The sequence below is a fragment of the Mycteria americana genome, chromosome 19, assembly GCF_035582795.1.
Source record: "Mycteria americana isolate JAX WOST 10 ecotype Jacksonville Zoo and Gardens chromosome 19, USCA_MyAme_1.0, whole genome shotgun sequence".
NCBI lineage: Eukaryota > Metazoa > Chordata > Aves > Ciconiiformes > Ciconiidae > Mycteria > Mycteria americana.
The window spans coordinates 4,243,178-4,269,196 of NC_134383.1; the positions used below are offsets into that span (position 1 = coordinate 4,243,178).

The 26,019-nt window shown below is 42.6% G+C and overlaps 1 protein-coding gene across 20 annotated transcripts in view; it reads right to left on the reverse strand.

The window, feature by feature from the left end:
• The window catches only part of LOC142418917 (uncharacterized), a 95,616-nt gene that overhangs the window by 25,554 nt on the left and 44,043 nt on the right, over nucleotides 1-26,019 (reverse strand). For 5 of the 20 annotated variants that reach the window (XR_012778435.1, XR_012778434.1, XR_012778432.1 and 2 more), the window contains exons 9-13: nucleotides 21,878-21,908; nucleotides 15,934-16,013; nucleotides 14,347-14,629; nucleotides 13,516-13,721; nucleotides 2,294-2,388 (exon numbers count right to left, since the gene is read on the reverse strand). The exons of 1 other annotated variant lie outside the window; for it this stretch is intronic. Coding sequence is in view for 5 of the 19 variants with exons in the window: in XM_075521397.1 (XP_075377512.1) it covers nucleotides 15,934-16,013; nucleotides 21,878-21,908 (111 nt within the window). In the remaining 14 variants the exon portion in view is untranslated. 14 more of the 20 variants (XM_075521397.1, XM_075521395.1, XM_075521394.1 and 11 more) reach the window with 8 other exon arrangements.

Here is a 26,019-nt window from a genome sequence, read left to right on the forward strand (position 1 = left end):
ACTTAAAGGGACAAAAACAAGATCAAAGTTTACATTTCATTATCGTAGGACAAACAATTTTCTGGGAGGTGGATTGTTTCTTTTTCATTTTACATTCCAGTGGAAATGTTCTCTGAAAAACAGTTGCTATCTTTCCGACTATTCACAGGCTTAACTGAATAAAAACTGGGAATGGAACAGTAATGGAAAACAAGGAAAATAGGACACTTTTGTGCGTTCATTGCCCAAGCTGAGAGGAACAAAACTGGCAATTAAAGGAACTGTTCAGGGCAAGCCACCTTCCTTTTGCTTCCTCCTCTTTTAATCTACAGCTCGAGTTGTTCCTTCACTCATTGCAAAAGGTCCGTAATTGTAACACTGCCATATTCTCCTGGAAGTCTATTTAAATGGCATATGATAGAAGCCATATGATAGAAGCTTAATTACATAGAGGGCATATGGAAGGCATATGACATAAGGACATATGGAAGGCATATGATAGAAGGGCATCCGAGGACATATGATGGAAGTCTAATTTAATTGACAATACATTCCTCTCATCAGGGGGAGAGCTGGAATGCTATTTTGTTCAGAAGAAAAATATGCACATTGAATTATTTTTATTGTCAACTTCGATGTACCACTGACCATTCTCCCTTTTAATTAACATTCCTTGTTCTTCGGAACAAGATAGAGCATTTGATTAACATATCATATGATTAACATACTTAACATAAAGTTAAGTTTGATAGCCACAAATGTGCGCGTTAGGATAAATAAGCGCTATTTTTGAACCTTACGAAGTTCCCTTATACCTGTGCAAAGCAGATCTAAAATGCTACCACCAAAAAAGAAGAGAGACTGTTCTTATTTGGGAGTTATTACCACCCATTCGTAAATCTATTCCTAGAGAAGTACCAAAGAGGTAAAAAAAAAAATCAACCCTTATGGAACAGCTCTACATTGGATGTGAGCTTGTAGATTTACAGCTGAAAATTTGCACTTCCATCTGCAAAAAGATTTATGGGGGGGAAATAAGGTACTGCCTAAAATGTGCCAAAAAAGATTCCTCTTTTTTAACTACCTGCACGTGTTTAATGCATGTGCCTTCATGAAACACAGAAGCGGCGTTGTGTTAGCCCTGGTACCTTCCTTGTCCTAAGGAACTGCAGAGTTATAAACCATGGTAGTGATATCTATAACCTCTTTGAAAACATGATGAAATAAAATCCCACTAATCCACTCTTTGAATAACTAATAACTGAGCACTGGGTAACACTCGAGAAACCAACAGCTTCTCTTTGCATTCAGTAAACAAGGATTTGCAGATATTAAATTTTTTAAGTGCCGTTTTACCAGAAAAAAAAAACATTTTTCTGGGTTATTTAGATACCTTGAAATACTGTTATCATTTTCACACTTTTAGATTAGCCTAATGAAATGAACCCTGTGCCTACCCTTCACTTTTATTTGCTAGCTTACAAAGTTTACCCACTAGCAGTCTCTCTTATTTCTGGGAACTCAAAAACTCTTGCCAGAATTGGTCATGTATATAGTCAAAAGACGCAACATAGCTCATGTTCTGGGCCCTGATCAAGCATTAGGGCCACCATCTTCATCCAGGCTGCCAGGGGACTTGAACCCTGCCAACATGAAGATCTTGACTCTTGTGTTCAAACTTGACTAGATAAACGCCAGAGATTCAGAGGGTTTTTTAGGCCTCAAATAGTTAGGCAAATAAAACTGTAGATTTCAACAGCAGCTAGGTATATTAGGTATATTCCCTGCATTTTAGACATGCAAGATACATTAGAAACGTGGCCTTTTGCCCAAGACTGCAGGCTCACCATGTGCCCGTTCTCCGCACAGCTCCTCTACAAAATTTGGGGTGGCTCCACTGCTCCTTAACCCAAACTGCTGTGAGGGAGAAGCAAACCAGCTCTATCGGATGCGTCCAGAAGCATCAGCCTTTGAAACACCTAATTTAACTGTACAAGCCTCGAAAAAAACCCACTTAAGAATCACCATTTTAGCTGACTGTAATCACTAATGGATATTCCCTAAGAACGGCTCTCCTGAGGACTGCGTGGATTTAGGTACTTTCACAAAAGCCCTTACAGGCTTTATCTGGAAGCATCAGCACCAGCCTCCTACGCTTCCTGAGAGACAATGAGCGTGCCAGGTCTCATACTGCTACAGGGCACAGCCTTGTTTAACTCCTAGTGCAGAACTAACTGAACCAAAGACGAATGGAAAGGGAAACCTGCTTACATATCTCAAAAACAGATACAATACAGGATGTTTTTCATGTTACCTTTGGAGACTTCTGATTGCTGACCGCGAAGGCAGTAACACTGATATGTTGCCATGGTGCTTTTTAGGAATGTTACACATTGCGCTGCTCGAATGCTAACAAAGGAAGACAAGCATTACTAGTCCACTGAATTTGCTAAATACTCAATGATATAGCACCAATAGGTAAAGAATGCCGAGAGAATGAACATTTTTGAAGTTCTAGAGAGGCGGAAGGAAATAAAAGGTTTTCCAGCTCATCTTACCTGCTCTTTCCTGTTCCATGTGTCCAGAGCAAACATTGCTGAGGAATTATGGCCGCTCATCACGCCGTTCTGTGCAAGACCCAAGGAAAGCTAGGAGGTTGTACAGTTATCTCCCTTGGTGTAATTCTAAACTATACAACCTACTACCTCAACCTGGATGCATGCAGTCAAAAATGCTGAACGCTACCCACCACTTCACAGCCGACATAATGTCAGGGTTTCTAGTTAAAAAAAGTCCTCAAAATTCTCAGTGCACTAATTTAGAAGTAATAAATGCTTTGCTGGTGAAAAGACACCAAAACCAAATGCAGCTCCCCACACTGCATATGTTAATAGAGAAGACACAATAAGCCATGGTTATTCCCGCTAGATATAGACAAGATCACGGTCACTTTTCACACAAGAAGGATTTTTGTCCCTGGCCAAAAAAATACTTTTCCCCCTCCACAGCAGATGCATCTGCACTACAGCACAGAACATATACATACATTTTTTAAAGCACTTAAAGAAGGCTTAGGATGAAGTTTGTCCTAACACGTCTTTTCCTTTTTGAACACATATAACGTTGACCTTGGAACATGCACCTTGGCTCCTGAATGTCTAAAGGATGATTGCAGAAGTGGGATTAGGAGAAGAACTGCGAAAAGGGTAGAAAGTTTCAAGTCAATTTTACCCTTGCATCAATCCCTTGGTAAGATGAACAATTTTAGAAATGCAACACCGAACCTCTCTCAGCAGTCAGAGTAAGACGGTGTTCCCTTAACAAGGAACACATTACATTTTTAACTTGTATTAGTTCACAGTCAAACAACCAGGATGTTATCATTGTGACTCACTCCCATTACCCACCAAGGTAGTACTTAAAGCAGTATGCTGCCTATTTATTATGGCTTATAAACAGGGATTAGCATCTTAAAATATGCTAGTGCAGACAGTGGAACTGAATCAGTGCTGAGAGCCTGCCTCTCAGGTGAATGCATCCTCAGGCACAGCAGCTCTGTGCTGGAAGTGGATTACAAGGGAATCAAACCCTATAAATGAATGCTGAGCTGTGCTGAAGAGATGGCATCTCGGTTGTTTCTATTATCTTAGGATAAAGTAGCATTGCTGATTATGAAAAAGCCGCTGCCCTACCTTTACATTCAAAGCCTGACTAGAAATAAAGGAGGAAGGTGAGAAATAATACCACTCGTCAGAATTCAGCTTGCAACAGCAGAAGAATATTTGAAAAAAAAACAATCTTTCTGCAAGGTTTAAATGTGTATGATGTTGATAGTATCAGTGGAATTTCTAATGACTCCATATTTGGTAAAGTTTACTTTGACCTGATAGGCTCTGTGGAAATACAACATATTATTTTAGTTAACAGCACAGTACAGTACCCTAACAGTGGAGTCACTGTTTAACCATTTTATTAGTTAGAACAGTGATCCAACCACAAATCTGGATAAGGAAACCATGGGTCTCTGGCCCTGTACTCTGACCGGCAGCTTTATCGCTGTCTTAAACCATCCTGAAGCCATCCCAATTCCTTGACGCAACATCATCATTTTTGTGCACTGAACATCTGTCCTCTGACGTGAAACCCAATGATGTAACTACCGTAGCTCCATGGAAGCCAAGGAACCTGTGTGCTCATTTAGGGTGACGGAAGATCTCAAATCCCACCCGATTTCTATGTGACATAGGAGACGTAACTCCCCTTTAGACTTTCGAAAACATCCGATTTCATACTCTACAGCTGTAAACTAAACCATTTCAGTATCACATGGTTAGACTACCCATTTTTTCTACAACTTATCCTTGCAAATATTTTCCTGTATCTGAATCTTGTCACGAATGTGAGATATTACATAATTCAAGACATTTAAAAAATTATTATCTATATCTAATCAGTTTAATTAAAGAAAGTACTGTTAACATCACCACTGTATTGAGACTAACACAGGCACACCTTGCAGACCAGGCAGTTATAAGCAGAGCTGAGCAAAAAATCCTCCAATAATTTGCTCTAAAATAGAAGGTGGCGAAAAAGTGGTTTGTTTCATTTGTAACCTTAACTCAGTAACGATCCCTTCATAGATATATTACAATAGAAACTTCCTTATGAAAAAATTCCTTACTCTCAACTCGCGCCTAAATAACCTAAATTTTTCTCAGGTTGGCAAATGCCACCGCGACTGTTTCGTTCATGACTCGCCACCTCTCCTTGCCGCTCTTCCATCGCAACTTCAACTTCCTCTTCATCACCACATTTACAAATCCTTGAGCTGTCAGCTCCATGCTGGCACTTATTCAGAGAGCATTCTCGCTCCCTCCCCCGTCACTATATTGAGCCGGGGAGCTGTGCCCCGCTTGGCACACGTGCTTCCACCACAAGTACCAAGACCTGCTCCAAGGTGCCGTGGCAGTGTCCAAGCGTGAACTGCTGGGAGAAGGTCCTCACCAAGAGAACATTCTCATCCAAGTTCCCACATATGCCAACGCCTCTCTGCACAAATGCGATTGTAACAAGCAAGTCTTTATGTGGACCTGTATGCAACCTATGCTCGCTTTACAGAGCAACACAAAGGGACTCTAAGATAAAGTATTTTCTAAACACTAAAGCAGTTTCTGTCCCAGGGTCTGATACCTAACTCACTCTCTGGTCAATTTTTAGACACCTCTGCAGCCTGCTGCACAGATTATCCTGGCAAATTTTCCCCCTTTATGAGAGCTTGGCTTCAGAATTACAGGTATTTTGCTCCCACCACTTTAAGCCCAGATGAAGCTTGGACAGGTGAAAGTGTATTTGCACCCCAGAGGAACAGTAATTTCAAGCAGAAAAAAAGTGTCACGCATCTAGTCATTCCATCACTTAGAGTATCTGCTGCTATTACTGACATGAAGTATTGAGCTTAGGAATTGAGATCAAATATTAAAACAGAAGTCATCTGATTACCATTACTTCTGCACCTTCACAACGTCTATCAACGCCTGGCTCGTTGGTAACCACTTATGTCCCATAAACATTCTTCTGGGAGGAGAGCAAGAGAGATTCGCTGCACTAGTGTCTATTAAGACACTTTCTTTTGGCGGCATGGATCTCCGTGTTTGTTTTCTGGTGATTTTTGTCAATTATGTCTTTACCCAATTAGCACAATCATACCTAATTATGTAATTAGGGTAAATATGTAATCTAATGACAATGTTCAATTACGATACATATCGATGTCATAAAAGTTGCTATTAAATATTGCGGTAGGGAGAACTGCATTACGTGTAGAGCTGTGCGCTCCTATGTAAGTTCATGTGCCCCAGCGCCTATTGTTCGTGACCCCTTTTAGGCCTCTTGCTTTTTCAGAATCGCAGAAATGATTTCACACTTCTGTGGACAAAAGGAAATCTCTGTCCCAGCCCAGCTAGTTTTATTTTAAAGCAACAGTGTAATCAAAAAATTGTGTCCTTTTACTTAGTGTAACCCTCTGATTTCTGAAATACAGTAGCTGAAGTAAACATGAAAAAGACTGCTGTCTTATCACAGGGAAGACAGAATTCACGTTCAGTGAATACTTATTTTCAAATGGAGAGGAAATGTCATTGTAGCAGTTCTTCCCAGACAGATCAAGGGTTTCTATCTCTGAAGTTAACAACAGTTCATGCCACTGACCTCAGAGGACATTAGATCAAGGTGCAGGCTTTAGTCTGGACTAGGAAGTTATGCAGAAGCATCGCTCATTTCCCTGCCCGTTCCCTTCATGGACTTCAAGTGAGAGAAGAATTCAGAAATTGCTTCCCCTACTCTACACTACACGAACCCAAATTTTACGTTTCATTTCCCCAAGAATGAGGAGAGAATTCAATTCCAGAACTTACTTTTGAGGATTGAATGGCTGGAATATTCCACTCTTTTAAAACATGCTTCAATGCAAAGCAGCAATTTAGTCATGATCCACAGAAAAGCAGGGTTTCAGAGGGCAGAATATTCCCAAATAATGACACAGAAAACAGTGCCTCATGTATTAATCCCCTGCAGCTATATCACACTTTGTGTGCATTTACAGACTACTCCTATCGACTTTACAGAGATGAACAAGACAGTAAGGATACCAGCAATGGAAATTCAGTACCGATGTGTTCAAGAAAGCTGAATTCTATTTTGTTATTATCAGCAGCAAAATCATCAGCTGAGATTTGGCTCTGAATCTTTATGGATGTGAATGATGTAGAAGACGGAAGAACCCACCTTCACTTTTAGATCCCAGGCAGGCTATTGCAGGGCTAGCCAAGGAGGGGGTGGAAAGCAGAAAATACTCATGAAGCAAATATATTTCCTTAAGTCATTGAGAAAAAAATAAATACCAAAACCCACAAACGATATTGTTCCAGTTTGAGGTCTGAAATCTTGTTTGCTAAATTTCAGCCTGGAGTGATCTTTTTTACAGCTGACTTTCATAAACCTTAGACAGAAGAGATTTTACAATGGAAATGCTGACATGATTCCTACTGGCCATCTCACCCATTCAGCTTTACTTGATGAAACTTTGTTATTAGAACTCGGTCGTGATGAGGAACCTCAAGAGGTTCAAAGGTTTACTCTAGCTCAGAGAGCTCTCCTAGAAGTCTGGCAGACACGCTAAACAGGGCTGGAACTTCAAGAGTCTGCAAAATAAGGAAAGAAGTCTCATCTGGGCGCAGCTGAAATCCAGAGCAAGTAAGTATTTTGAAAGCTATCCAAAATTTTACAACACATTACAAAAACGGTCTCTGCCTCAACTTTTAGCAAGAGTTACAGCAATCTGAAGATTTACTCAATATTACATTTCAATATCTGGTACTTTCTAGGGGAAGGGTAGCCATGCTCTCATTCCTGAGCCATATATAGCTTTTCGTCAGCAGCTGGAGCGCAGCATCAGCTCTGGGTTAGACAACACATGACACATGCTCTGTGCTGGGTCTAAGGGTGGATCAGGGATGCTGGTGGGCAAGGCGGCACAAGCTAGCGAGGGCTGCAAGGCTGATGACTCTAAATCACCCCAAAACCTAGGTTTTTTGCTTCGCCCAGGCCTGCTCTGTGATTGAGCAGTGCCCTGTGCTGTTGGTGTGAAGCTCAGTGAGCCTAGGCTGAATGCTCTTGTTCGAGATTCCACACAGCATGATAAGGACCCGGAGCCAAGGCTGGTTTCACACGCACACTGAAAAGTAAAGGAACTCATCGGTGGTTGCCAGGAAGCTGTACCAAAACTTGGTGCCACTTCCAGGGTGGCATGGTGAGGCTGTATTTCATCGCGATACTGCATATCTACGACCAAAGGCTCCGCAGCCCAGCTGGAGCACATCTCCTCTCCTCCTTCAGATGCCTGTGGTTAATGCTACTCATGTAATGCTCCTAAGTGATGGAGACTTCCTGGCTCAAGGGCAGGTGTCTGTCTTAGTCGTGGATTCCTCCCCTAAGAACATCCTCTCCTTATTTTCTCCCTTACTCATTAAAAGCAAATAAACAAAGAGGGAAAAAAAAATCAGATTACTGAAATAGTTATTTATGTGCCTTTTAAGAGTTTAACCAGATTTGATTATCTGAATAAGAGTATTTGGATATGGTTCAAATTCCAGGGTACACAATTACATTCTGCTTATCATGAATCCCATTTGCCACTGCATATGGTTATTCTAATTACCCGAATGCTATTGTGTGCTCCTCTGTTGACAAGGGCTCACTGCGCTCCACACCAGACGAGACTGGGAAAAGCGGGAGCACGCAAATGTAATAATTTTCACACCCCGGTGGATACCACGCAACATGCTTGTCTGCAAGGGGCCTTACAGGTGCTTCCAGTGAAAGATGTCAACAACAGAAATGAGAAACGGTCTTGTTATTTTGAGGGAGAAAGACATGATTTACCAAATCCGAAAAAAGAGGAGTTTGCTTTGGAAAAGCTTTGGTTTGCTTCTTCCGACGAGAACTACTGCTTCTGGCTTAAACTGTAACTCTGGCCAAACGAAACCCAATTGTAGCAAAGCCTCCCCAGATGCAGATATAGCCACGTAGTTCCACAGGAGGCATTTTTTTCCTCTTGGGAGGTACTAAAGCAATGACTCTGCCTATTGCTAGGGAAAGGGCCTGCATTAATTAAGGTACCAATTTTTGGAGAGGATATTGGGACTTTCTCAGGTCCCCAAGGCCTTCCTGGTACTTTCTACGTGCAGGTGCTCTGGTTCATTTCCAGCTACAGTAACTGCCTTCTATTTCTTTAAGCTCCCCTGCAACATCAAACTAGGTGAAGTATTCAGTACTGCCTGCCCTTAGCAATTTTGCAGCGCGTCTGTGCACTGTTATGCGGTCGCTGTGCCTCAGTGACAGATGAAGAGATCTCTGTGCACTCTGTATGGCACTTGGATCAAAGCTGCTGCATAAATGTAAGCTCCTTATCAACAAAGTGAGGAAAAAAATTCATAAGAAACGTACAGGTAGAAGCTCCGCAGAGTCCAATTAGTTTTTTCCATCCTAAAGGGAAGACACATTTCAAGGTTCTTCACATCATTTTGTCAGACTCCAGTTTCACTCTAAAACTTAATGAAGTGCAGTGAAATACAACCAACAGAAAAGAAATACAAATTAACTCTGAAAACACAATACAGTTCTTTTCAAAAGGCTGAGCTGAAAAACAAAGGGGCGGGGGAGAATATCGGAGGCTATAGTTAAAAAGAACAGGGGGCAGTTTAACGAGGAACAAACTAAAATCAATTTTTAAATCGAGTAAAACGTAAGAGGAGAAGGAGGGGAGGGGAAAGGCACACGAGCTAGTGGCAGGAAGGCAGAAGTTGGAGCCGGGCCATCCCAAGCACTAACTTCGGCTCAGAGAGCGCAGCCTTAGCAACATCAAGCAAACAGGTATAGCGAGAGAGCACTTCAATGCAAAGACCCAAATTACATGTCGCGTTTCGGCAGAAACCATGGCTACGCTGTGCTCAGAGAAGCTACGCTGGCCCTGCTGACAGAAGTGCTGACTCTACCCGTGCCCACGCTGGCACCCTCTCTGCAGCCCCGCTGCTGCACCTCTCGCTGCAGAAGACGACAGCGTTCAAGAGGCTTCCTTGGGCGTGTTTACCCTGTCCCGTAAAGCAGAGGCCACGGTGTCTCCAAGCTCACGTCAGGCGGAGCTGACGCGTGCCCACGCAGTGGCACAGCTACCCTTTTTCTTTGCCAAGCACCAGAAAACCAGAAGCAACCAGAAAACGTGCTTAGCCTCGGAATATAATGCGACGGTTCTCCTCACGGCAGCACAGGGCCTGCATCTTAGCCCCGTTTCTGATGGCACATTTCTAAAGTTTGCTTTCTAAGCATCCAGCCATGTTTAGATCAAGTCTCTCGCCAAAAGGAAAAAAAAAAAATGTTGGATATTGATTAGCAGGTCCCAACATAGTCAGTGAGAAACTACACTAAAATATTTTACAAAAAAATCTGTTTCCTCTTTCCTCTTCTTTGATTCAAATATTGATTTTCTAATCCAAAAATATGCTTTCAAACCCAACTGTGGTATCTCATTTTGCGACACATCTGCCCAATTCCCCTGCCACGGGCTTTTGGCACTCTCAGAGCAACGTCACCTGAAGTGCCAGCCTCTAGAAACATCCGTGACAAATTCCAGGCTTTTCTCAGCATATTCTGCCAGAAGCCTGATGTCTCCAAATGGCTTTACAGAGAAGAGACCACCATGCAGAAATACGTATTATATTGGGAACTGGGTTTGACCAGCTCATTTCTCCTGGGAGGTTAGACTAAATGAGCCAATACTTCCTTTATAGCCATAAACGTAGGAATCTAATGCAGTGCATATTCAGAGTATTTAAACAACAACAACAACAAAAAAACCAACAAAAAAAGCCAACGCAGAACATTAACAGCCCCTCTGGGAAAAACAAGTTTTACTGTCACAACGAGATGCAATCTCATCCTGCTGCTATCACAGCCCGTGATGACGCCCTACTCATCCCGCTGCGGGTGGAGCAACGACCACTAGCAAAGCCAAAGTGGAGGCAGGAACCAGCACCACGTCCCAACGGAGATCTCGACTCAAGGTCCATATTCTGGGTAGTATCCCACCACTAGGCTTCAATGTGGCCTTGCAGCACCCGCGCCTGAAAGAGATTTATCCTTCCCCCTCCTCAGTCACCTCTTATTGTCTGTTTTTTGAAGAGCCAAAACATTCCTTGTGGACACGTGTCAAAGGCCTTCCATGCACATTTATGTAACTGAGGCCAGAACGGCGACCAGACCACAGCGTTATTTCTGTGCTGCGGCAAAGGTAAGCACACACCCGAAAAACAGCCGTGCTGCACTACGGAGACCGCCCAGCAGCAAGGGTTCTTCTGGAAACCACGCACCTACTGCACTGCACCTTTTCTACCTTAATTTCCTATACATGCGAATTTTGACCACCCGTTCCCATACCCAAATGCATGGCCACAGAGAAGGCCAAACTGTGTGGTTTGTTTTCTTTTCTAATAGCTAGTTCAATTCGCGAGGGAGAAAGAAAAGTAGTTAAGACTGAAACTTTATTAGCAGAAGCCTTCTTTGACATCGTTTTATGGTTCTACAGTAAATAGAAAACACATAGAAAACCCTAGAAATTCAGCAAGGAAGAAAAAAAAAACTTTTTTGGACTGCAGCGGTGTGCGTCAAACCAGCCAAGTTCAAAAACAGAGAAATTTAAAAGTGGAAATGCAGACCAAATCTTTGGTAGAATTAACACTGAGAGCTGCTGGAAAGAAACAGTCAGACTTTATTTTGAGTTTACAGTCTAATTATTTTCATATAGAAGCTGTATAGTGGGGTTTTAAAAAAATGACTTCTTAAAAAATAGTTGTTCCACTTCCACAACTTAAAAATATTAGTTTTACGCAGCAGGTTTTATACTGCCTGCTTACATGGTGGGTTTTCTTCCTGCTTTACCAGTTTTTTGGAGTTGACAGCATGATTATTTTCCCTTAAAAACGATTTTAAAAGACATAAATACCATGAAATCGGAAGGAATGGGATTCTACAACAAACTAATTTTTGAGAGAGAATAGGAGTCGGAGGGCCAATACCCTCCTCTGTCACAGAGCTGCAAGCCTGCAGTATACCCAGTGACGCAAAGTTACTTGATATAAAGGCGAACAGAAGCGTCTATTGCTCTGACAAACAAATTGACGCCACAGAGCCAAGAAAGAACGGATCCACATTACTTTATAAATGAAACCGTCTTATCTGCTTCTCAACAACCTCCGAATTAAACAACCTGAGAACACCCTCTGCCATGTCCCCTAGCCAGACCTATGCATAACGTATCTGAGATTTAATCGCTTCAGCCTGATGTCACGTAACTCCCCCGTCCCCTTTTACTCAGGCACAAATGACTCGCTGGTTTGCATGAGTGTATTTTAATACGAACCAAAGCTGAAAACTGATATGATAACTGCAGAACAAGATTCGCGGCTCTGATTTTATAGTTCTTAAAACAAAAGAAGGGAGGAGGGAAGAAGGCATTAGACGAAAGATACAAACAGCAAAGTTGAACGTTGTCAGGTTAAAAGGATAAACACAACGCTGCGCGCTTGCCAGACAGACACATACCTATAGATACAAGCTTGTGTGGAATATGACCACAAGTTCGGATCTACGGGTTTGTGGCAACAGGCAGGGATCTCTTCTGTAATTTGCTAGCCTTGGGTTTTGATTTTGTTTTTAAAGAGGAAAACCATTTCTGCAAATGAAATTTCAGAGCTGTTAGTAAGTAGCAGCCTTCCTTCTCCTCAGCACCTTAAAACCCCTCCCTTGGAGGACAGGGGGGGAGAGGTGCTTATTGACTGTGCTATAACATTAGCTCTGTTGCTACAGTTTCCTTCACTCCCATGTAACCCTTCGGAAAAAAAAAAATCAACAAAATAAACAAGAAAACGAATTTTAAAATAAACAAAATAAAGCAGATCTGTGTTTCTTTCTCGTAAGTACTTTGCTGGACAGAATTACTGATGATTACACAGTACTGAAGAATTAACAGCCAACACTAGAGGTATATCGCTAACACTGTAGCAAATTATCAAACAGCAAAGTTTTTGTATGTAGACGGCGTTGCGATACGCCTGCATACCCCCACCCCGCAGAAAGTTGTCTTGTTTCCATTCTGGCAGCCTGGTTAAAACAGAACAGAAGAAGCAACTGCGTAAGAGTTGTTTCAACTTTCAGAGAAGTCATTACTGGTCTGGGGCTCTATTTTAATTCTATTTTTAAAGAAAAAAAATCCTTTCACTCTGCTAAACCACCTAGAAATTCTCCCCAGCTCCGGCTCTCTGCTGTCTCACTGCATTTCTTCCTAAAATGACAGAGACAAATATAAAACTTCTTTAGGATTTTTCTAAGAAGTCTTGAAAAAGAGTTGTGGAGCAAAGTTTTGCCACTGCAAGCAAGAAGCGTCCCCTCCTTCCCCCGAAGTTTCCAAGTTTTCTTGCCTGCGTAACTAACATTTCCCATTAATGAAATTTTATTGGGTGGGCAACTGGTGAGGAATTAGGCTGAAACGCAGCCTGGCTGTAAGCTCCACATAGAACTGGTGAACAAAATCAGTGAGATTAATCGTTGCTTAAAGTGTCACAAAATTTTCACTTTCTACCTCTTCTCCTTCTGAAGAAGATAAACTATATTAATGCAAGCTAATATCATTCTCTACAAAATGAAGCAGTCAACACTTGGAAAATAATTTTGCTATTTGGATGCTTTTAGAAAGTTCCCCCACTTCTTGTGTAGGTTCTTAAAATAAATCATTTTTTCAAGCTTTCCAGACTGGTAAGTATGCAATTAAACCAGACTTTTCCTTTACTGGAATTACTGCTTGGGCTGGGTTACAAGAAACTCCTGTTCCATCCAGCAATAGAGATGTTAAACTTTCGCCATCTGTCCAAAGGTTATCTAAATTGATCATCTAAATTTAGATTCCTACGCTTATGCTCCAATACCTACCTTAAAAGTGTCCAACTTTTCCAAAGTTTTCAGCACCCAAAATTCATACCAAGAACAGGAGCTGCAGGGGTTCAGCATCTTTGAAAAATCAGGACAACTTTTATGCGGGATCCTAAATGCAATTTAGGAGCACCCAGAACTCAGAAAGCTCTGGCCCTGCAATAATCGTGCAGCGGTCAAGGCAATGGGTCAGGGAGCACGTGGTCCTGCAGACAGAACAGAGTCACATCATGCACAAATACACGTATTGTGCACTTCTTTGGAACCGAACTGCCAACGGAATATAACAAATGTTACCCTACCAAAAATAACCCAAGCCCTCCAACTACAAAGCTCATTTATTTCAGGGAACCTAAGATTAAAATTCAGATTGTCTTTTGACCCTTCTAATCGGGCCTAACAGGCACAATATTAGGAGTCAGTACCACTGCTGCTGCATGTAGCAGGATTTCTTACAACGGCAAGGAATTTTTCCATCAGACTTTTGCATGTCACTCTCATGCTACAATGCAATACTGCATAAGACAGAATATTTTCTTTACATTTTGTTTGACCCTAATACTCTTTACATTAATGTATGTATATGAAGGCAAGCTAATTTGCATGCGTGTCTGCTGGCAAAGAAATACTTTATTTTTTCATATGAGATAGGAAAAAAGTAATGATCTCACTGAAATACACATACTATGTGGAGGTTACATTTTGACTAGATTTTCCTAGTTCTAAAACTTTTTTTCCCCTTAATAGCTCACAATCTCATTTTCTAACCACTGGGATAGTTCAAGTCCTTGAAGGAAACCAAGATGTAACATTTGGGTGGCCTGTACATACCTCCTTGTGGTATGGGACATGTGTCCTCAATTCTGACTGGTCTGAATGGAAGTTGCAGGCACCCAACGCACTTCAGCAACCGCTCTTTATGACTGAATTATCGCAGCTCTTCTCAGAGACAGAACTGAGCCAGACCTTCAGAGAGCCCATCACATGTTTGGGAGGGCAGCTGTGAGGTGTTGACCCACACAGAAAATACACCCTTTATTTCGTCGCCTAACGGAGGGCTGATCTCTGCTGCAGTTCTGGCCAACCATCTCCTTCTCCCTTGCTACCTGATTGGCTTTTACAAAACAAAAGGGAAGAACGAGTGTTAGGATCCATCGCCGTAGCTTCAGTTGTTAAAAAAGGAAAGAGAGAAAGAGAGAAAGCAGCAATAGCTATCTCTAGACAAGCACCTATGTACGCCAGATAAATCACTCAAGCAGGTCCCCACTATAAATCTGATCGACCACTTCTGCATTCCTGTGAGCCCCGGAGAAAGGCAGCTCGGTAGCACAGAGATTTCATTTAGTGGCACCTGTATGCTGTAAATTACAAGTATCCAGGAACCAACCTACTCCTTCTCATACATTTTGGAAAACAAACTCATGGACAATTTTTGAGACACTGAACTGATAAAGGCAGCAGCAAACGAACACAGTTTTGGCTTGTGAAAGACATGGATTTTTTTTTTTTTTCTTTAATGAGCACTGCTTTCTTAAAGATGAATTTCACTTATATCAAATACATTCAGGGAGACTGAATGAGAGCCATAGATTGTACAAGATCTGGGTTTTGAAACATTTCCCTACATTGATTAATCATACAGCTATTGTACCTTTTGAAAAGCTGATGAACATATACACAGTGGCAGAAAATCCATGACAGGTAAACAAATCAATCATTTTCACACTGTATTTGTCTAGAATGCTAAGATTACAAATAAAAAGTTTCAACCTGTACATGAAGGGTCATAGGATTTATATTAAGGATTGTGGTACCCTTATCCTAAGGATACTTTGCTTCACTATTAATTTTATAATATGTCAATGATCACAGGATCAACAAGGCTTTGGTACTAGAACCTGGGACAGCCAAAAAACTAATACACTTTCGTTAGTATTAACCCAGTATAAGACTGGCATTTTATAGATTTATAGCCAAAGGAATATAGAAGGAAACATGTAGAAATAAAGTCTCTAAAGACGTAACATTGGTTTTGGTCTGTGGGTGGTATTCTAGCAAACCACAAAGCATAAATGCCCTGTCCCAGGAAAATCGATCATTATGGAATGCATTGTGTGCCTGAGTAAAAAGCTGTTTGCAGCCATTTCATACTTCTGCCACGAAAATAAGACAAATAAGAAACACGACTGCTAAGTAATTCCCATTCTTTTCCCCCACCCCTTCCCCCCAATTTTAACCCCAATCTATTTAGGCCTATAAATATATATACAGGTATATATATTTTTATATAGATACACACACACACGCTACCTTAGGTTTAAAGACCTGTATCGATAGATTTCTGTACTTCCAATAATTTTAAGAAATTATAAGGAAAAGGAAGATACTGACTGAAGAATGTATGAGAAACCAAATTACCTCAGTAGCAGCATTTTACGAGATTTCTTATCGAATGTGCGCTGCCATATTGCTAGGCCCAACTCTTCAAGGAACGTACTCTGGAAGACAAAATATTTATGGATATTTTCATGGCATATTTTCAAGAAATGGATTCTACCTGTATATATCCAGAGCCTACAGCTTTAGAAGCAAAAGGAACAGACAAGGTCCTAAGAGAGAAATTACTCCCCCCTCCTGAGATCCCAATTTTAACATTTTTTTTGGAAGATTATTTTCCATGTTACACCTTGGATCAATCCACTCCTGCCCTCCCCCACACAATGAGTTAAATCTGTGGAAATAAAGCATTTCTTGTAACACAAACATTTAAGAAGTTTGCCAATTCTATTACTACCAAAGCGATTAAGAAAAATAAAGCAACGTGGTGGTTGCAACAGCAAATGCATTCCCTGCTAGTTAGTAACACGCATCAACTTCTTAAACTGATTAGTTATCATATATAGATCCTTATCCAATTAAAGTTTGATAAAACAGAATCAAATAGGAGGATCGTTACCTGCTTTTGAGAAGGTTCACCAAGCAAGCATTTTAAGCTTTTTGACTCTTTTAACACTGATACAAGGAATAATTATTTCTCTCTGCCGATGCGATTGTTAAAAGAAGAGAAACCCCGGATTGTGGTGGCTTCGTGGATGCTATTCTTTTTGCACCACAGCAGGATTCTTGGCTGCCAGTCCAAGCTGCTTTCACTTGCCAAGTTTTAAGATGCCGGTTTTGCCTTTCATTTTATTGTTCCTTTCGCAACGTTAAAGACCGACTTAAAAAACCATGCACAGCTGCTATCGGGGAGGGGGGGAATTATTTGAATTTTGCACAAGAATGGAGATGAGGAAGGAGCGCGCTGTGATGTAACCACAACGACACCCACAGAAATATTTCCAATATTGGGGGGGACGGACTCACGCTCAGAATCCTGGCGTTTTCCTACAACACAGTTGGGATCTAGTGTAAGAGAAGGAAATAATAAAAACGTCCAGACCTACGATCAACCGTAGTCCCGTTAGAGGTGGAGGTTGATACTTCTCCCCCCCCCACCACCTATTTTTTAAATCCACTTGCTGCGGCTTAAGACTATTCTTTCTCATTGAGGATTTCTTCCAGGGGGTGCAGGGCAGCAGAGGTTGGGGAGCAGCCTAACAAAAGGATTCCCCCCGCACACAGACTCCTACCCACCCTTCTGCTGCGTCCCTCTGACAGGAGTTCACCCATGCCCAAACATCACGGCCTTTCTTTTGACGCAATGCCACCGTGAAGAGACTCAGCATCGCGGCGCAAAAGCTTCCATCAAAATTCAGTACGGGGCTGCGAATTCTTTCATCAAACGCATTCATTTATCGTAAGCGAGCGATTTTTTTTTTTTTTTTAAAGAGATTGTGAGAAAGGAATAGATTTTTTAAAAATCCCCAACTTCCCTGTATATGAGGTGGTTTATTTTATTTTACTTGATGTAGCAACAAAATTATTGGGACTGGCACCCAGGCTCAAATGCATTTAAATGAACAAACAGCAACAAAAAGTTGCTTGTCATCCTTCTCAGACTTTAACTAGCTATTAAAAGCGTTACGGTGGCTTATGCCCCGTATACATTATAAAGTGTAGAATGATAGAACTCTCCCATCAGACCCAAACTGAACAGCTACTTCTTGATGCAGATGTTGGAGGGACATATACTTCCTATCTGTGTAAGGAAAATGCCCACCCAGACACGGTTCCTTGAGTTACCCCTGCAGCCAGACCTACGCGCATACGAAATCACGCAGGGTAGCCGGAATGGCTGGAGACGACTATTTTTCACAGTACATAGGTGACTGTTTATACAGCCTGCAAGCCAGAAAATGGAAGCTGTTTCAAACATACAATAATCGAGGGTGAAAACAGCTCTGACACCAGCTGTTATACGTGCAGAGGTTTACGGCTGACTTTACAGCAGAACTAACTGCAACTAGCAGGAGATGAATACACCCCCGTATTTCATATTTTAAGAGAAAAAGACACAGACTATAGACAACAAAGTTTCTACGAAAACCAACAGTCTTAAACAAAAGCAGCGTGAATTAATAAGGGGGAACGAGAAACGGAAGCTTTGTTCTAAAGTGGAAGCATAAGATGTGAAATTTCAAAATCAGATGGCTTGGTCTGTGATTTCTTTCATTTAAATGAATTGATCTGTTGCTAAACTGCTGCTCTTGTGCCAAGAAACTTTTAACTCTTTCGGCTCAAAACTCCCCATGTTTTGCTATTTTCTCTCTCCTCCCAAGCACGCTACGATTAAATCGGAAAGCAGAAATTAAAAACCAAGTGGGAAATAAAAAACAAGAGCATAAAAAGAACGGGGGAATTAAACCCACAAGCACATGCAGAACACAAAAGAGCCACGATATGGAGCGTATCGGTGCTTCGTTAGAACTTCTGCTGTATAAACAACGTGATTCTTCTTCTTACAACGTTGCTAAAACTTGGAAAGGAGACAGAAAGGCCTTCAACCTTCACAATTCCACGTACAGCAAGAACTCCGGGGCAAACCCAACAGAAACCGGGCTAGCAGCAAGAAAAACAACAGAATCCCTGACCTAATTCATTGCAAACATTCACTTACCGAGAATGCCTTAAGCATTTCCAACAGAACCCCCTTTCCTACACATGTTCGCCTATGTGAAAAAGAACAAAAAAGCAAACTGAAAAGCTCTCAAAAACAACCCAAAAGATAGCTGCTTTGGTAAAATTTGGGTGAGAGTTCCTAGTGCTTTTCCATTTTGTTTTGGATTTGTTTTGCCCACTTAAAAAAAAAAATTGGATTAAAAAAAATTGAAAATAGACATGTCGTAATTAGAGATAATTCCAGGGGAAAAAAAGATTTATTTGTAGAAAAAAAAAAAATTATATATCTATATATCTCCCACTTTCCAGTTCTGCTGCAGTTCCCCCTAAACTGCTGCTGCTTGCTCCAATCTGCTGCCTGCTTAACAACGGAATGACAGGCAACATCTGTTTGTATAGAAGCCAAGATCAAGCCTTCAAAATTTTTTTGGCTCAGTTTCTTTTTTTCTTTTTTTTTTCCCCCTCCCCCCTCCCCCCGGAAAGCTTAAAAAAAATAGAAGTAAAAGAAAAAGTAAAAGCGCACAGCAAGATTTTGAAAGCAACTCAAGTGAGGCAGCAACTATTTTCCCTTGAGTTATTTCAAGGTACAGTACTTCGAGGATAACTCTTTCCTCTCTCTCCACCCGCCGTCACCTCCTCCCCTGCTCTCCCCACCCTACATCCTCTCTCTTGCCCCATGCTATTAATAAAGTATCACAGAAACTGGAAAAAAAAAATCCAACGTACCTTGATCACTAAAAGGCCACTCCCTCCTATGGGGAGGGAGGGGGTTTCTTCAGTAGGCAACTAAAAAAAAATTGTACGGGGAGGGGAATAATGGGACGGTTCGGGGGACAGTCTTGCCACAATCCTCTCACCCTCTTTTTTTTTTTTTTCTTTCCTCCATTTTACAGACAATAAAATATATTCTGCATATTTTGAAAATAAAAGAAATTGTTTTGAAATAAATAAATACGCGGAAAAAAATCAGCCCAGATCCAAATACAATTCAAATGACTAACAATGTCAGTCTACTGCCAATTCTGTGGCAAATCGGGAGAAAGCACAATAATTCCACATGCTGAGATGTGAACAACTGGAAAGAAACCAACTCTCTAGAAGTCACAATGAAAACTATTACGGTGCCCCCACCCCCAGCCCCACTGCCACCCCTTTCTGAGTCTCCCCCTGTACCCTCCTCCCTCCAGGGGGAAAAAAAAAAAAAAAAATTAAGCCACTAATTTAACAAAAGGAAAAGGAGAGGGAAAAACAACAACAAGACCATCAACCGAAGCTATTTAAAAACTCAGGGAATGTTTTATTCACTGGTGATTTGGGACAATGTTCCCGCGCGCGCACACACACACACACAACCCCCCATGAAAAAAAAAAAAATCAGACAAGTTGCTAAGGAGACTTGTGTAAACTCAGAATACAGGCACATTTCTGGCCTTTCCCCCTATATTCCATCTCGTATTCCGATCACGCACCACTGCGGCACGATTGCACCAATGCACTGCATTAATCTTGGCCTTAAACGGGCTGACTGGCAAAGCAAACTGTGTGTATATATCATCTTTCAAACTTAACAAGTTAGAGGGAGAGAGGGTGGTGGTGGGTGGGGAGGGCTGGGGGGGGGCGGGAACCTTCGTGCTGAATATAAAATATAGGAGCCGAGCTTAGTAAGGGAATTTTAAAGAGGAAGTGTTATCCAGGCATATATATAAAGCTGCAAGCCTCCCTGAGCTTTCTTGCGTCTCTCTCGCTGTGTCTCTCTCGCTCCTCTCTCTCTCCCACTTCTCCGAACAAAATCCCCGTCCCCTGGCAGATGTCTGAAACGCTGCCAGATCTAACAATGTCGGACCCACTCTCTGCCACCAGACACTCGGGGCCGCAGACTACCTCATTCTCTCAGCACAGTGGGGTCATATATACATATTAAACAACCATTTATTTTTCTTTTTTTTCGGTCCCCGATGTGCGTGTTCCTGAACCATACATTTCGAGATAATATTTACGCCTTCTACTTTCAGGAAGGGGCAGGTTAAATCAAAGCCTGAACCGTTCGTGGAAGGCGATTGTCGCCGCACAGCACAATCCATTCCTCAGTCACTGACAGTGCACCAGCCCTTGGCTGGGACAAAATTAAACTTTTTTTTTTTTTTTTTCTGTTTCTTGTTATTTGGGTGCAGGAACTACACCTCTTTCTTTAAGCCCTCCTTCCATCTCTCACAACCTCAAACCCTCTCGCACTGACAGACAGCTCGGTACAATCATTCAACACCTGCCTTTTGCTTGTTTTGTACACTGCATTTCACAAGACAAGGATTTCAATCCTCACATGAGGAATCCAGTAATCGACAAATTCAACAGCGGCACGTACAGGAAAAGCCAATTTCATGGGCTGTGCCTTGGAGCTAGTCCTAGAGCATTATCCCGCTTTCAGGTCCGACTGAGGAAGGCAGCATATTCCAGAAGGGGAACCCAAACTGCCTTAATGAGCATCATCTTCACTTTATAGCCAGGCCAGCAAAAGCAAAGGAGAGGGGAGTCCATTTGCTCAGCCCCAGAGGGTTTCCACGCCAGAGCTGAGAGCGGTCCCTGCCTGCATTTCAGCACAGCCGACGCCACACCACGGTGCCACCCCACCCAGGAGAAGCATCGTCACGCGTTGGGCATACGGGGGCAAACGCTCATTCCCTGCCCCGGTAGCTGCTGTTCACGTGAGGGACTCGAAGCCCATGCTACAGGCGGGGTGAGGGTGCTGAACAGCCACACGTCCCACGGGCTTTGTCTCAGCTGCAACGTAAGATGCAAATGGGTAACTGTGACTAATGCTCTTGACAAGGCATAAAGGAGGGACAATATGGAAATCTGAAAGAAAAAGTATAGTTGGACTCAAGAGCATCACGCGGAGAAAGGAGAGGCTGGCCATCAAGAACAACTCTACTGGTACCTTCCACTTAATCTAATGACAATCTCACTCATAGGACTATTATCACGGCACCCGGTGGGGCCAGTTCTGGCAGCGTGCTTTCCTTTCAGCTCCAAATGACAGTGTGAGGGCATTACTAACAGAGGAGAAAATGATAAAGTTCTAATCACTAAATTTGGGCTCCAGAGCAAGTGAATCTGTGGCACTGCACCGAAGTTAGAGAATGAAATATGTATTTTAAAAATGCCTCTCAGTGGGTCAGTGCTCAGGTGGCTACAGAGCCACCCTGACCCTCACTCCCTGAAATTCAGAGGTGTCTAGCACTGCCCCCACTCGTCACTTCTCGTTCCTCTTCCACAGATCTACCGGAAAGTGGAACATTTGACTCACCTGACCGCTTATCTTTTTTGGGAAGAACCACCTGAAACAAAAATACCAAATGAACACGTTAAAACTATTCATTTAAGACAAAGGTTTGGCTTTTGCCCTAGCAGGTAAGGAAAAAGTCGGAATCATCAGAAAAATATGATTTCTCACATACTGGTGTTTTTCCAAGTTAAACAAAAGCACACAAAACAAACATTTCCCTTTCCCCAGCTTGTTCAGCCCCTTTGAACAGACAGATACTCCAAGCCCAACAACGCGGAGTCAAAGCACCTGCCTGCAGGACACCAAGTGCTCAGGTCCACACATTTATGAACGGCTGAAATGAGGCTGAAGATGGTGTTGTACCTTAGCTGCTTCTGAAGGTTACGGCTTCTACAGCAGAGCCCGGAGAAGGGACCATGCCACAGCTTCTCATAAGCGTCAATGAAAAATCAGTCATTTTAACTTAAAAGCAGCAAAGGAGACGGTGTAGACCTAACCAGACGCTGCACTGGATCAGGGACTGCTCACACCCTTCTCTCCCCTGGGTGAGCTGCAGGGGGGAGAGCTGCCTGCAGATGTTCAGACCTTCAACCAGTGCAGCCGAGCTGGGAAGAGGATATTTGCCTTTGCCTCTAGCCAGCCAGCTGTAGTTCGCCTTTGAAAACCTCATACTGCAAAGCAGACATATCCAGCTCTGCTGAGGCTGATGTAGCCTTTCATCACTGAGGTAGATAACTGAGCCCTAAGCAGTCCTGCCTACAGAAATATGCTCAATACTGGGGAAAGACCCGAGCGCGCTGACTGCACCCGCGCCGCTTCTCACAAAATCCATACTACCAGAGAGAAGACGACCGTGCGCACATAGCCTGGACACAACTTGAGCATTTTTCCAAGGAAAACAGAATCCATCGGTCTCAGGCCACTAGATAGCTATTAAATAAACCATCAGGCCCAGTAAGACAGGGTATTCGCAAGGCACCAATACGGATAGAAAATTGAGAAGCAGTAAGGCAAGGCAGAAGAGGTAAAAATATGCTAAAACCACTGCAGACGCAGTGGCAGGCACTTTACGTACTTTGCTAGTTCTGGGCCCTAAGGTTTTCAGAGGAATTTCTAGTGTTGAGGTTGACTAAGTGGGGCTACATTTTTGTTTTGGTTGCAAATTGGAAGCCACTATTTTTATCCACAAGTCCCCCAAAGCATCTGTTTCTAGCTATTTAAGACTTCCTTTTATAAGACCCAGTTAGAGGTATATCATTATTTTTAAATGTCACTCTTTGCAGTCACACTTACATTTTATCATCATTACATGTGTCATTATCTGTGTGTTTGAACTGTGTAATTTGAAGATGAGGAGATAAAAACCTTGCAGGGGGCCTGAGAGTTACTTCCCCTTGAGCAAATATTTTGGGATAATACCTACCATTTGGTACAAGCTAGTGCATCCCCAATGAAAGGAAAAGCAATCCTTTTACAGGTCACGCTTTAAAGTCACCTAGAGAAAGAAACTGTTTGGAAGCATCCAAAGAGCAGGCTAAATCCCCAGCAGAGAAGGAGAATACCCCACTTGTTCCTAGCTTGTAGTCAAGGCACAGCCATCTAGAAAAATCTGTACAAATATCATTTGCTTTCACTGGAAACACCGTATTCACAGCGAGTTCTGTTTCTCCCAAGGAGTAAAAGATGGGGATATATCAAACTGTTTCAGCGTTGGACTGTAAGACAGAAGACAGTATGTCTCATTTAATGAGCTACATGGAGTCACAATTACAACAGACCTGACAGAGCAGTAGTTTTGGACCACTTAAAGGTTCATATAATGTGATGTAAATGCAACTCAGGTAATTTAATTCAGGAGGCTGCTTTCCTTTTGCTGTTTCTGTAACTGATCTACCTTGCTGCTACTAATGGCTATGGGGATTTTTTATTGCCTCATCACCGCTGTCCCCAAGTGACAGGCAAGTAAATGAGATCTACTCCAATCTCTTCCTATAGCAGGCAAAACAGACCACTCAACGGCCGAGGTACGTCATCAGGTTCTGGGAGCCTGTAAGGCACCAGTAGTGGGATGCTACCACAACGGGCAAAGCAGCAAGAGACCAAAAGTCTCAACCTCTGGGTCTAATCTGAGAGACAGATGCATGCAGGAGTGGCATCTAAAACTGCATTTCAAAGGCAACAATGAGAGCTGTCATGCAACCAGCAACAAGACATGTAGAATCTCAGTTCCTGACAAGCAGCAGCCCCAATTTCACCTAACACTGTGTGGGACTTGATACTGTACTTGGTGTAAAAGCTGCTACGCTGTCCAAGAGTGGGTCAAGTGCACGAAGTAGCGAAGAGAGTCACACACGTTATGAACGGTTTGGGTTACATTTTTCACGCTTGTCGAGGCCTTCTAGCAAGAAATTCTGTCCTCTATATACCCTATCCTAGAAATCCTAAGGAGAAAAAAATGTACCTTCTTCCACCCTGAAGTCAAAGCTGTAACGAAGAGACCAAGATAAGCAAAGGCAAATTCTAGACAGAATAGCAATGGTTCACTGAGAGTGGGAACAACCTTACACAGCTTCTAGGTTAGCAAAACACGGGGGGCACAGTAGGGGATCTTTTCTTCCACTTCTACTATCCAAACCCTGTTCACAGCTGCTTACTCAAAAAGCAGCTGCCACATGGAAGTTCAATAAGGGAAAACCAGCTCCAGTGTCCCAGGCTGTATAGCACACACAAGATTTGCAGTGTTGTTTTCATTACCAAAGTGCCACATCATGCCAAGGGAACACTTTTTCAAAAAGCGTGGGGAGGGTGGGGAGGTGTGTCAACCCACGGACAGCCCTTTGGACAACCATCTTCATTCTGAACCAGCAGACCCTGGCTAACGTCGGGAGGCACGCAGGGTGCTGAGACCACGGCGGGTGCACACGCAGCTCACCCAGGCTGCCCAGCCCTACCTGGAGCTGCCAGTGCCTGCCATGTGCGCCCCGGGGAGAACGTGTGCACACACCTACACATTCCTTCTGCATTATTCCATGGGAGGTTCATTCCTTTGGCCACCGATTCACTGAGCTCCAAGCAAAGGAGCCCTCCAAGAGTCAGAGCAAAGACAAAAAGCTTGACTGGCATCTCGTCAGGTTTGAAAGTCAGATATAAATCATGCGAGAAAGATGTTTCATTAAACGCTGCTGTCGTGTTTATGTGACTCCAAACCTTCAAACAAGAAACACTACACCCCAAAACAGGACAATCGATTCTGGATATTATTCTAGACACACAAACCTATAAGTGGGTACAAATGACTTTAGTACGAAATAGATGTTGACACATCTAACGGAAGTCTCCAGCGACTGTCTTTCCCTCTTCCCTTCCCTCCTAACATGAAGCTGGCAAGTGTCCATATCAGGTACCAGGGAGACAAACCTTCATGCTAGTCTCCTCCATCAGATTGTCACTGCCATTTACGAAGCCCTCCTCCAAATAAGTGGATTGCAATAATCAGAACTGCTGCCTTTAAAACTTATTGAAATACGGCTATGTAGGCATACAAAACCGATTCTTCTTGGCCAGCCTTTTAGCATTGCTCATGGACATTCATTCCTTGGGCATCTAACCAAACCCAGAGAAAAAATGTACCCTACCTTCATTTCCCAGTGTTGCTACCCCTCAACCACTCTGAACCAGGTTGTTTCTCACTGTCATCAGGCTGAGTAAATAGCATTAGTCATTGTATCCTTCAAACTTGTCTGAGCTTCTGTCCCCTTACTTTCAAATTTTAAATGGTTTCCCCCTTGTAGGTGGCATGGGGCTAGTGCACTATTTTAACCCTAAAGTTAAGACTTTCAGAAAATTACCTGCGTCATCAATCAGGAGCTTTCAGTGTTGCAAGTTCGCTACTGAAATCGTGAGAGCAGAGCATGACGTTTTACAGGCAGAGAATGGAAGCACGGAGAGAAGGAGCAATTTTCAGAAGCTGACAGAGGAAGTGCACAACAGAGCCTGGAATTTATCTCACATCTCTTGGTTCCAGGCCAAATGCTTAAACCACAAGATCATCCTTCAGGCCTAGGACACCACCAAAATCTTTAACTCTTGTATTGTAAGATCCTGAATAATTTTCAATAATTGTTTTGTAGCAGAGGTGGCTTCCAGCCTAGGACAGGACCCTG